Source organism: Tupaia chinensis, unplaced genomic scaffold (genome assembly GCF_000334495.1).
Source record: "Tupaia chinensis unplaced genomic scaffold, TupChi_1.0 Scaffold143814_1, whole genome shotgun sequence".
NCBI lineage: Eukaryota > Metazoa > Chordata > Mammalia > Scandentia > Tupaiidae > Tupaia > Tupaia belangeri.
The window spans coordinates 546,318-557,965 of record NW_006203664.1 but is presented as its reverse complement, the minus strand read 5'-3'; the positions used below and the strand labels follow the sequence as shown (position 1 = coordinate 557,965).

General features: G+C 55.7%; 1 protein-coding gene across 1 annotated transcript in view; it reads right to left on the bottom strand.

Moving 5' to 3' along the window:
* The window catches only part of PITPNM3 (PITPNM family member 3), a 104,129-nt gene that overhangs the window by 21,021 nt on the left and 71,460 nt on the right, over positions 1-11,648 (bottom strand). Inside the window, exons 5-11 of the mRNA XM_014582790.1 lie at positions 10,581-10,657; positions 9,743-9,978; positions 6,766-6,955; positions 6,219-6,341; positions 5,591-5,775; positions 1,313-1,485; positions 30-103 (exon numbers count right to left, since the gene is read on the bottom strand). Of these exons, the coding sequence (XP_014438276.1) occupies positions 30-103; positions 1,313-1,485; positions 5,591-5,775; positions 6,219-6,341; positions 6,766-6,955; positions 9,743-9,978; positions 10,581-10,657 (1,058 nt within the window). The remainder of the gene's footprint in view (positions 1-29; positions 104-1,312; positions 1,486-5,590; positions 5,776-6,218; positions 6,342-6,765; positions 6,956-9,742; positions 9,979-10,580; positions 10,658-11,648) is intronic.

The window sequence follows — 11,648 nt, the reverse complement described above, 5'->3', positions numbered from 1 at the left end:
TGTTGGAGTTGGGGCTCCAGCAGCGGCTCGAGCCTCGAGGCGGAGGGGTCTGCGCAGTGGAAGAAGCTGTAGACCTGGCTGCAGGCAGGACGCACCTGGAAACCTGGGGTGAAGGGGAGGACGCTAGGGAAGGCCCTTCCTAGCCCCTGCACCCTTAGCCCCAGAAGGCTCCCTGGAGTGCAACTTAGAGTAGCCTACGGCTCTGTTGAACCTCCCATGGCTCCCTGGAGCAATAGGATCAAAGCCACCATGTTCAGCTGGGAACCCAAGGCCTTGCCAACCTGCCCACCACTATAGACACCCGGCACTGCCATGTGCCTTACTCTGCCTTCGCTCAAGCTGTCCTCTTCTCCGGGGAAGCCTCCACTCTTTTCACTGGTCAAACTCCTTTCAACCCTTCCAGATTTCTCTTAGTTACTACCCAGTTACAAAACCAACCCAGGTTCTTTCAGCCAGGTCAGCTGCCCCTTCCTGCAGCACCTACGACGCTCAGGCCTAGGTGTGACACTGACGAGTTCCAGCTAGCAGAACACTTCCCTCACTGACCAGCAGGTGTCTCCACTGAGGCATCCTCCCTGCCCCTGTAGCACAGGGGACTGGATGGTCCAGCATCCTGAGATTCCTAGGGTTCCTTAGCGACCTTGAGGGCAGCTGTGGGGTTCCACCTCCTCACTTCTATTGAGACTTAAGCCCATCCCTCTTTCCCCCCGTCCCACATCATCAGCTGTCAGTCAGTTTTGGCAAAAAGCACCAATGTGGTGCAGTCAGAGGTACCTTCCAGTCTCTGACAGCCTGTGCTCAGGTCCTCAAAGTCACTGCGAAGCCCCTGCTGGGGCAAACCATTCCACGCGTGTATTTTAGAGAGACGGGAATCGCCATTCAAGGCTGCAGGTACTGCGTTAGCAAAGGCACTGAGGCGGGCTTGGGTGCACAGGTGGGGGTGTCAGTGAGACCACCCTCACTGCAGTGGGGTCCCTGGGTACAGAAGGATGGGATGGGATGGGATGCGATAGGGTGAACATTTGTGGCTTCTCTTCCCATAGGGCGTGAGTGCAGGACAATGGGGCCACAGGTGGGCCAGGGCATGTGATAGGGACAGTGAAACCCACCAGAAGCTGTCTTGCCTTCACCCCATTGGAAGAAACTGCTCCTTCTTTTTCCTCTCCCTCTCTTCTCTCGTCCACCCCTCCTGTCCTCTCTCTCCCTCTACCCCGACTCTGTGACCCTCCCCAGCACTGCCCTCCACCCCGCCCCACGCTGGCTCCCCATTCGGAGGTCCTGACATCATGGGCCCAGCCCATGCCATACCCACCATCCAGCCCGGGCAGCACCGTCCTCCGCATGGCCAGGACCAGGCCCAGGGGAGAGCCGAAGAGGAAGAAGTCGGACACGTCGAAGTCAAAGCGGCCCAGGCTGACCTCGGGGAGCTGGGGAGCCCGGGCTGCAGGGAGCTCGGCCTCCTCCTTCAGCACACTGGAGTGGATGCTGCGGAGGGAGGAGGCAGGTTAGGGCAGGGCCGCAACGGGGCCTGAAGTCTGAGTGTGCAGCTCTCAGACCCTCTCTCTGGGGCAGGGCACAGAAGCAGAATCCTCTTGCCAGACACCACCCACATGTGCTGGTGACAATCTCAGCATCGGCCACCAAGGCCTGGCCAACGTTTGGCCAGAGCAGGGGCCAGCAAGCTTTTTCTGCAGATGGTCAGGTAGTAACTATCTCAGCCTTCACAGGCAATGTGTCTCTGCTCCCTCTACTCAACTCTGCCACGGTGGCGTGAAGCAGCCACGGACAAACTTAAATATGTGTGGAAAGGACCCACTCAAACTTGATGTAGAAAAATAGACTGAGCCCCTGTGAGGGCCTACGCCTCCCTCACTCAGGCGGGCCTGCTCCCCTGTGCTGGCTTTGTGATGGCCACACGAGAATTCCTGCACTGTTTACCAGACCCAGCCTGGCCAATGCACAGACCAGCTGGGTTGGGATGGTTCTGCCAAGATGAGGGTTTCGTCACAACTCGTGTTCCAGGCAGTCCCCAGACACAGAGGCAAACAGCTTATTCTCCAACCCCCACCCCACAGCCCGCAGATGAAGCAGGGCTTAAAGAGAAAAGCACACAGCACCCAAAACTCCAGTTCCTGTCCCGGGTGCCCCAGAAAGAGTTCAGGTTCTGTCCAGCTGCAGACCCAGAGAGGGTGCTGAGGACCAGAAGGAAAACTGGAGGCCTCCCTGAGTTTCAGCTAGCATTAGGTACAGCTTGGTGGGGAAAGCCTGACAGTGGACTTGCATGACACATCAATGAACAAGTTCAACGAAGCAACTCGAGTGGGCGGAGAAAACCTAGAAATAATTGAGGGCCGATCCCATGGCCTATGGTTAAGGGAGCTCACGTTACCCACTGAGGTTGGAATCTAGGCTTCAGAGGCTTGAAAAATACCCCGGGTGCATGTACATGCATGCCCCAAATCTGGACAGGGTGGAGAAGTGGAAGAGAAGGGATTGTGTTATGATTACACTCCCTTAGGGGTGCTTTCTTCTTATCTCTGTCTCTATATTTTCAACCCTTTCTCTCTCTGGTAGTGTGTATGCCCTCTGGCAATAGAAAAAGGAAAAGAAGAAGAAATAACCATTGCAATTGGATGGACAAGTCCCCCATCCTGTGGTGTGAGGGAGTCTGCAAAGTCGGATCCTCACACTGCACGCTCCCTCCTGCCTCTCGGTGTGCACATCTCGCAGTGAAGACGATGACTCTGGTGTTTAACGACCCATAGTTCACGTACAGCGTGGTCCCTCAGCACACGCCAACTACTTAATTGCCAAGGCATCAACCATCTGTCCCTACGCCAGAGGGAAATGTTGGCAGTGCTCGACCAAGTACCGAAAGCTTCTCAATGCTAGTCACTCTCCAGATTTGGGACTTTCCTAAAGGATTTTTCAAGGATGAACCAGAAACGTCGAGATTTTCGTAGCTGCTTTTCGAAAGGATGATCTGTTGGGTGACCTTTAAATGGTCAACAATGGAAATAGGCAGCACCTTTGACTCAGTAACTCCTCCTCCAAAAATCCCTTCGAATGAAATAGCCCACATATCTGTACTTTTAATACGCAAAGATGTCCACTGTAGTGCTATTTGTCAGGGCAAACAGGCCAGCAGGTGGCATGGAGGCTAAGATGCTGGATCCCACGTGACCAGCTATGCAATTCAAGTCCAGAACCTAGTGGCTTGAAAATCACACCAGGTGTGTGTGCGTGCGTGCCCAAAATCCTAAGAGGAGACTGGAGAAGGGATTGCAGCGTGGCCATCCCCACCCTTCCTGGAGGGGGGTGATTTCTCACTTTCTCTCTCTGTCTCTCTCTACAGCAACAACTATAAACATACAAAATAGTAAAAACTTGGACAAAGCCATGGGGGCTGGGTGGTGGCGCTGTGGTAATGCCACACTCTGCAAAGCTGATCCACACGGGAAGGTTCCAGGTTCACATCCAGAGACGTCTCTGAACACGCCAGGTATCCACGAGCCCATGAACTGGGGCCGGCTAGAGCTGGGGGCGCATCACGGCATCAGGATCCTATTGAGGGTGCCCTATCTCTCTGTCTCTGTCTCTCTACATCTCTCACTCAGGGAAGAAATAATTTTTTTTTAAAAAAGGAGGCAGACAGAGGTACAGTGAGAAAATGAGGTGCTCTATGGGACTGATTCGGATGAGAAGGTGCCAGGTTCGCATCTGGAGTCCTCCCTGAGCTCGCCCATGATCTGGGGCCGGCTGACACGGGGTATAGATCTTGGCGCTGAGGCCTGGTAGAGGTGCTGCCTCTCTCTCTCTTTCACTCCCGGAAGAAAGAAATCAACAACAAAAAGGTCAAAGAGTCAATTACTGAGATGAAGGAAGCTGTTGTCATGCTCATGTTTTTACTTATTCTCAGTGCACTATATTGCCATTAAGAATATTTACCAACTATTTTTAATTATATAGGAAAAGATCACAGTGTGAAAGCTTTTTTTTTTTTAAATAAAACTATATGGAAAGTATATATTTTAAAAATACAGAAAGGAAATACTCCTAAATGTTAACAGCAGTTCTTTCCAGGTAGTGAGATGATGTATTTTCCAAATATAATGACCTCATAGTACTTAACACTTAGGTAAGAAAGAGGGTGAAGAGGGTTAAGGAGAAAGGGAAAAAGAAAACCATTCCTTCCAGCTTGAGTCTATGTTCAATACTCATTTGTGTCCTAAACTAATGTGAAGATAATTTATTTAGTCTGCGTTAAGATTCGCAGCAGGTGGCATGGAGGTTAAGGCACTGGCTCCCACATGGCTGACTCTGTGGTTGGGGTCCTAGACCTGGTGGCTTGAAAATCATGCTGGAGGACCAGCAGGTGGCGTAATGGTTATGTTGCTGGACTCCTATGTAGTCGACACAGTTAAGAGTCCTGGACCCAGTAGCTTGAAACTCACCCTGGGTGCGTGTGCGTGCGTGCCCAAGATCCCGAGAGGAGAATGGAGGAGAAGGGATTGTGGTGTGGCCATCTCTTGTCGGGGTTGATTTATCACTGTCTGTCTCTCTGTCGCTTTCTGTTTCTCCAGTGAGCACACGTGCCCTATTGCTAAAAAATCTCTCTCAAGAAAAGAAGAAAATCATGCTGGGTACATGTGCGCATGTGCCCAAGATCTCAAGAGCAGAATGGAAGAGAAGGGTCTGCAACACGGCCATTCCCCGGTGTGCGTGTTGGGGGGCAGGGGTACATGTGCTTTCTTACTTTCTCTCTCTCCTTCTGTTTCTGGCAAGTGCATGTGCCTTACAGCAAAGCTAAAAAATGTCTCTTCTGTAAAGTTTTAGGATGGACAGTTTCATGGGCCTTCCTGATCTCCTAACGAAGTGTGTATTATAGCCACCATAGTGGCACAGCAGTAACGCAACACTCACGGTGCTGAGGCCACATAGGAAGGTCCCGGGTTCACATCCCGAGGTCTCCCTGCATGTACCATGATCCTGGCTGGCTGAGACTGGGGGTGGATCACAGCTTGAGGATCCTGTGAGGGCTGTGCTTCCCTTGCTCTCTCTCTCTCTCTCTCGATAAAACAGTAAACAAATAGCCCTAAGAGTGTGTTGTGTTAGAAGCATGGAACTGGGGACAGTGCCGACCCCAGCTCTTTGGTAACTAACCATGTAACCCCCAGAAAGTTCATAACCTACTGGGTCCTCTGTTCCCTCGTTTGAGAAATGGTAGGAACACACTGGGGGCGGCTTTGTGAGCTGTCTGCGATCCCACTACATCCTTAGAAACCACCAGTGAAGGAGGGGACGGCATTATTCTTGCAGAAGACGAAGTTGAGCCTCAGGGAGGTGAAATTGATTGTCCCTAGCCTATCTGCAGGTCAGGGAGAAACAGGGACAAGGAATAGGTTTCCAGGTCCCATTGCAGGGCTAATAGCCAGCAACCCTGGTGACAGGATTTCAGGGTTCACCGATGGCCCCCACGGAAGGACCTGGGACATGACTGGTCACAGGCCTCCCAGGTGACTGCAAGCCACGGTCCAATCCCTCCCTGGTGCACTAATGGAAGGAAGGCAGGGGACAGGCAGAGGGTTACCTTGAGAGGAAGGCGTGATGCTGGGTGATGGCCTCGCAGTCATAGGTGGAGGAATCGCTCTGTTTCCGTGGCAACGGCCTCTTAGGCTCCTCATCCTCCAAGCCACTGGAGATGTCAATGTTGCTTTTGCTCAGACGCTTGCTACTGACTAGGCTGCAGTCTTCCTCCACCACGATCGGGGTGTCCTTTGGGGCCGAGCAGGGGACAAGAGAGCATTGCCGTCACGGGACACTCCGGAGCCCCTGCCTCCTCTATCAGCCACAAAAAGAAGCCCTTCCTCCGAAGGCACAACCGGCTACAGTTCTCCCTAAAGGCGCACGGAAGCCATGGCGCAATAAGGGCGGGCTTTTAAGTGCAGGCTGTCCCTACGCCCCCAGGGACGGGAGATTCCCCGGGGACACCAGATAACTGTCTAGGGAGCCAGGCCCAAATCCGCCCCCCCCAGGGCCTCCGTTTCCTCATCTGTGATATGACCTCTTGCTGCTCTTGTAGAACTGTGCTATAATCCTTAGTAACCTGGGTGCCAGGGTGCCCTGAGGACCAGCACTGAGACCCCAGAAGGCTGCCCTCTAGGCTAGGGGAGGGCTCCCAGGGACACGCCCCGCCCCCAGCCCCCCCATGGCCGCACCTGGGTGCTGCTGATGCTCCCCTTCCGGCTGCTGCTCCCAGGGCTGTCCCCCGCGGGCCCCGCACTGTAGCAGATGGCGTCGAAGGCCAGGAGGCCACCCACACAGTCCCCGATGAGACACACCTGCAGGGGGCACAGCTGGCTCTGCAGGCCTGCTCGCCGCTGACCCCTCACCCCTCACCCTGGCGGGGGGTGGCACCTTTTCCAAGGGAGAATAAGGAACCCGTCCTTGTCCTATCTTGTCAGACACTGAGGGAGCCCAGCTGGGGCGGGAGTACACTTGTCTGAGTCAGGGTTTAGCCCAGGCCCAGGGTTAGACGCCTGAGAACAGGAATCGAGCTATAATCAGGGGCCAGACTCCAGCCCAGGACCAGCATGGGGGCCACACCAGAACTCGGATTGCCGGCCTCGTTTTCCTCTCTTTTGGCACACCTGAAGATCTCCAAAGCCCCCCTGGGTCCCAGATGTGTGAATAGCCCAGGCTGGATCCTTCCAGCAGACGCTGGCCTCTCTCCCGGGCAGGACAGGGCAGGGCAAGCCATCCTACCTGCCCACTGAAGCCAATCCCATCGGAGGACTTGAGGAACTCTCCGTAGACCTGGTTGGCTCTCTCGATGACGGTGGCAACGGCATCCTGATACTGCGGGGAGGAGATGGCCAGCAGGGGCAAGGCGGCCAGCGGGACGTGGTCCTGGCTGCTGCTGAGGCAGCCCTCGTCGTGGCTGTAGGGGTTCAGGCTGCAGACAGGGGGCCCAGGGTAAGCCCAGCTGGGATCCGGCAGCCGGGCAGCCGTGGGGTTGAGGGCCAGGCAGAAGAGCACACGCCGGCCAGGCACGGGCCCTGCTGCTCCAGGGCTCTTTGGGATGACCCAAGCTGGGGCTGGTGTGACAGAGGACCCATGTGGGCAGGGGCACTGAGAGGAGGGGCGAGCAGTCAGGCCTCGGCTGACTCCCCTGTGTGGACCCTGGTGCTCTCTGGCCCTTGTCTGCATGACCCCAAAGGATACCCTGACTGTGGAGGAAGAAATCTGCTGGGAAGCCAGCTAGCATTGATCAGGGCGGGAACACATCATGGCAGACTTCCTGGAGGAGGTAGATTTAAATAAGGGCTCAAAGAAGGCTTCCAAGAAGCTGAGGAAGGAGGAGAGAGGGCATGCCAGACATGGCAATCACATGTTGGTCAGAACTTGGGGTGCAGAGGGGTGCAAAGCTGCAGGCACCATGTTGTCCACTGTGTAGCAGGGAGAGGATCCAGAACTTTCCACAGCTGTGAGAAGGTCTGGGACCCCAGAGGCTAAGTGAGCCTGACCTGCTGCAGTCCCACTGCCAGCGGACTGTGCAGACTTTGCATGGCCTCCCTCCCTCCATCCTTCTCACTCTCTCCGTCTCCAGGCAGCTCAAATCACTTGAGACCAGCCTCCCAGCAGTCTTCCCTGGCCCAGCTAGCCTCTGACCCCTAGGGCATCCAACCTTGACCCAGGATCTGGAGAGACCCCCAAGGGACACCAGAAATGTCCCGCCCCCACCCAGAGCCTGCCCTTCCCCCATAGTCCAGGCTTGGGGTTCCTGACAGACACTGGGGAGGTGGCAGGGCTCAGGCACCCTCCAGCAGGTGACAGAGTCCTCCTGGTATGCAAGGCCGGCCTCCCCTAGCCATTCCTCATCTCCAAAGAACACAAATTAGAGGAAACAGGCCTCACTTGCAGTCGGAGAGGTTTTAATTAGCTGAGAAAGCTCTCCCTCCCAGCAGTGATTAGGGGTGATTAATGGCCCTGGCAAGGAGCTGCCTGGGGGAGAGGTAAGCTTCCTCCTGCTGTCCCCTCAAATGCTGGCCATCCGTCTTCCTGGAGATAGGATGACCCAGCTCTGGAGGTCAGATGTCCTGGGGGCAGGCTGGGTTGGGGGGAGCTGAGACTGATGAAGGGAAGGTGCCGCCACTGCAGCCACAGTTCCCAAATCCCGCACCGAGGGAGAAGCAGCCAGGGGTCAGCGAGCAGGCCGATTCGGGCCTCCTCCTTCTGGGCCCACAGCTCCGGGGTGAGCCTGGACAGGCTGCGGTGGAATCACACCAGGGATGTGCCCTGTCAGTGTCCCGGGAACAGACAAGCCACGGTGTCTGCTCCCCATCTGGAGGGGTGCCCGGTGAAGGGAAGGGGCTTATCCATGCTCTCTCCCTACCACCTGGAAGCTCCGGGGCAGGGGCCTTGGGCCCTCCTCACTGCGGCACCCTCCCCAGAGCCACATAGATTGAGCACACTGGCCGCCATTCTCCTGGGGGGGCTGCGAGCTCCCTGCCCACTCCAGCTCTCTGCCGGGACGCTGTCTCCCATCCTGCCCAAGTCCCAGTGGATGGGGGCTCTGCCAGAAAGCTGGTCTCTGCAGAAGCCTCAAGGCTCTGGCAGCTACATGAGAAGGGGTGAGTGCCAAGAGAGAGGTGCAGCCAGCCTCCCTCTCTCCCTGACCGCAGACAGGTCCCAGCTTCAAGTAATTTGCCAAATGCCCTGTGGGCCATGGGCCCTGCGGCTCCTGGGGCCTTTTATGCACACACTAATGCTGAGCAACTAGGGTGTTCGTAGGCTCCAGCTGGTTCAATACGGTAGGCCCCTGGGGAGCACGGGAACCCTCAGCCCCTGGAGCAGGGGGTGAGATCTCCCATAGGCCCCAGATCCTAGGTTTGCCCTCACGGACACCAGGGTCCATGTGGGTGAGTGGGTGGTGCCTGCAGCGAGCCAGCTGCCCAGTGCTCTGTCAGCGCTTCTGTGTCCACACCGTGCCGTCCCCGCTTACTTGAATGGCGGAGTTCTCTGCTAGGCCCAGAACGTCCCACCCAGCCCACTCTCCACCAAGATAGCACCGCCTTCCCCACGCAGGGAATGGTGCCAGTCACGCCTTCACCCTGCCTGCTTGCTCTGAGTCGGCGCCGTGCGAGGTTCTGCACGAGCACGCAGGATCTACGTGACAGTGCCGGGAGGCAGTCCATGCTACTAACTTTACCGATGAGGAGGCTGAGACGTGGAGAGGTTAAACAGCTTCCCCCACGTGACACAGCCAGAGTCAAGCCCAGGCTGGTCCACGAGGCCACACGTGTAATGTGTTATGCACACTCGAAAGTTGCCTCCTCCAGGAAGTCTTCCCTGGCCCTCACTTGGGGTGCCCACAGTGCCCTCTGGCAGCAGGGCTGCTGTAGGGCAGGCTCTCTTAGTCTGCATCACACATTCCTACTGGGCTGCCATCGTGTGACTGGGGGGAGAGGCTGCCTCCGTTTGACTCCTGGCTCCATGCACTGGGTAACCCTGGGGGAAATGGCCAAACCTCTCATGCCTCAGTTTCCTAATCCGGGCCAGCTAGATCAGGCCGAATGGGCCCAGGCAGGAGACCCGAACCATCACAGGGACCCAGCTCCACACGGTCCACAACAAGGCCTCTTCCAAGGACGACGTCCCACCAGCGGCTCACGGCCAGCCAGGATCTGACCCCCCTCCTCCCAGGCACCCCACCAGTCCAAACAAGCAGAAACGGACTCACTTTGATACCAGCGAGAACGCCTCAGAGCAGATGGCAGGACAGGGGACAGACTTGATGAGGATGTGGCCCAGGGCAGCAGGAAAGTGCGCACGCATGACCTTCTCCAGCACGGAGCTGAAGGTGTGGATGTCGGCCGCCTTGCAGGAGGGGTCCCCCGAGCCCGTGTCCAGGACGTTCCCCCCGTGCAGCACCAGCAGGAGGACGTGCGTCTTGCAGGAGCGCTGCGGGCAGCCTTCCTGAGAGGGACATCGGTTGGGATAGCGAGAGACAGGCAGCGGGGAAGGGTGGGGGTGCACGGGGACCCCTGCAGGGGGCCGTCGCTGGGGCAGCAGCCTGTCTCAGCTCCGAGTCGGAGAGTTCCACAGCTCCCTGGGTAATGGCACCTCCAGTGCATGGAGTGAGGGGCAAGACCCTCGAGGCGTGTCAGGGCAGGAGTCCTTTCTTGTTCACGGGGGAGCCGGGAGCCCAGAAGACAGGCACTGGCCTTGGGTCACACAGTGAATAGAATAAAGAGCTGGATGAAAACCAGGTAGACTACCTCCCATCCCAGGGAACTTTCTTTTTTCTTTTTTCATTTTTCTTTTTTTTTTTTTAGCTTTTGCTATGAGGAACATGTACTTGCCAGAGAGAAAGAGAGAGAGATGGGGAAAGTGAGAAATCCCCCCCAGGGGGATGGCCATGCCATAATCCCTTCTCCTCCACTCTCCTCTCGGGATTCTGGACACCTATGCACACATGCCCGCCATGTTTTTCAAGCTACTGAATGTGGGATCCTTAACCACCACACCACCTGCTGGCCCCATGGGCTCTTTCACCATGGCCACCCAACCCAGCCCACCTCGCTGTCTTCATGGATCTCGATGCTTCCCTGGGCTGGGAATCGCTGTCTTCTCAAAGAGACCCGGTACAGTTCTCCTGCAGGGGGAACAGAAAATCTCAGCATTTTTAGGCATCCCCCCACAGTGGCTGGACCTTCCCTGGGCCCAGCTGGCCCAGGGTCCTCAAAGAGGAGACCTTGGCTTCTAGGTGAGCTGGAGGGTGAGTCTTGAGCTAGGGAGAGTCACACCACTCAGTCTCTGAAATCAACACAACATGAAGCCTCCAAAGACAAACCAGCAGGTTCAGGCCACTGGGGGTTGCCCCTCAGACAAGGAGGGGTATCCTAGAAAGAAATTGTCCTGCTTTTCTTGGGGTCAGCAGGTGGTGTGGTGGTTAAGGGCACTGGATTCCCACATGGCCGACCTTGGTTTGAGTCCCAGACCTGGCTTGCCTTCTCACTTTCTCTCTCTCTCTCTCTCTCTCTCTCTCTCATCAAATTAAAAAACAATAATAACAAATGGAGTTAAATAAATAATTCTTTTAAAAAAGAAAGAAACTGTCCTGCTTTTCTTCACCAATAACAACAGAAACAGTATGAGCATCTTCTAGTGACTTCTCCTTCGGCTTATGGACGTTAGTTCTGGCCAGGCCTCCCTCTGAGAACGGCTAGAACTAGTCTAAAAGCTACAGGTGTGTCTATCGACTGGCTAGGGATGCCCAGAGAGCTGGTAAAAATCATTTCTGGGTCCTTCGGATAGGTAGACTGAGTCCATCCTCAACAGCATGGATGGCATCGTCCACTCTGTTGAGAACCCAAACAGAATGAAAAGGCAGAGGAAGAGTGAATCCCTCTCCTTCCTGGTTTGTTGTTGTTGTTGTAGTTGTTTTTGTTTTGGTAGAGGTATTCACCTTAGGACACATGCATTCACCAGAGAGAGAGAGAGAGATACAGAGACAGTGAGAAGGGAAGTGAGAAATCACCACCCAGGGGGGATGACCATGTTCCAATCCCTTCTCCTCCATTCTCCTCCCAGGATCTTGGGCACACACACCCACAAGACCAGAGTGAATTTCAAGCCACCAGGTG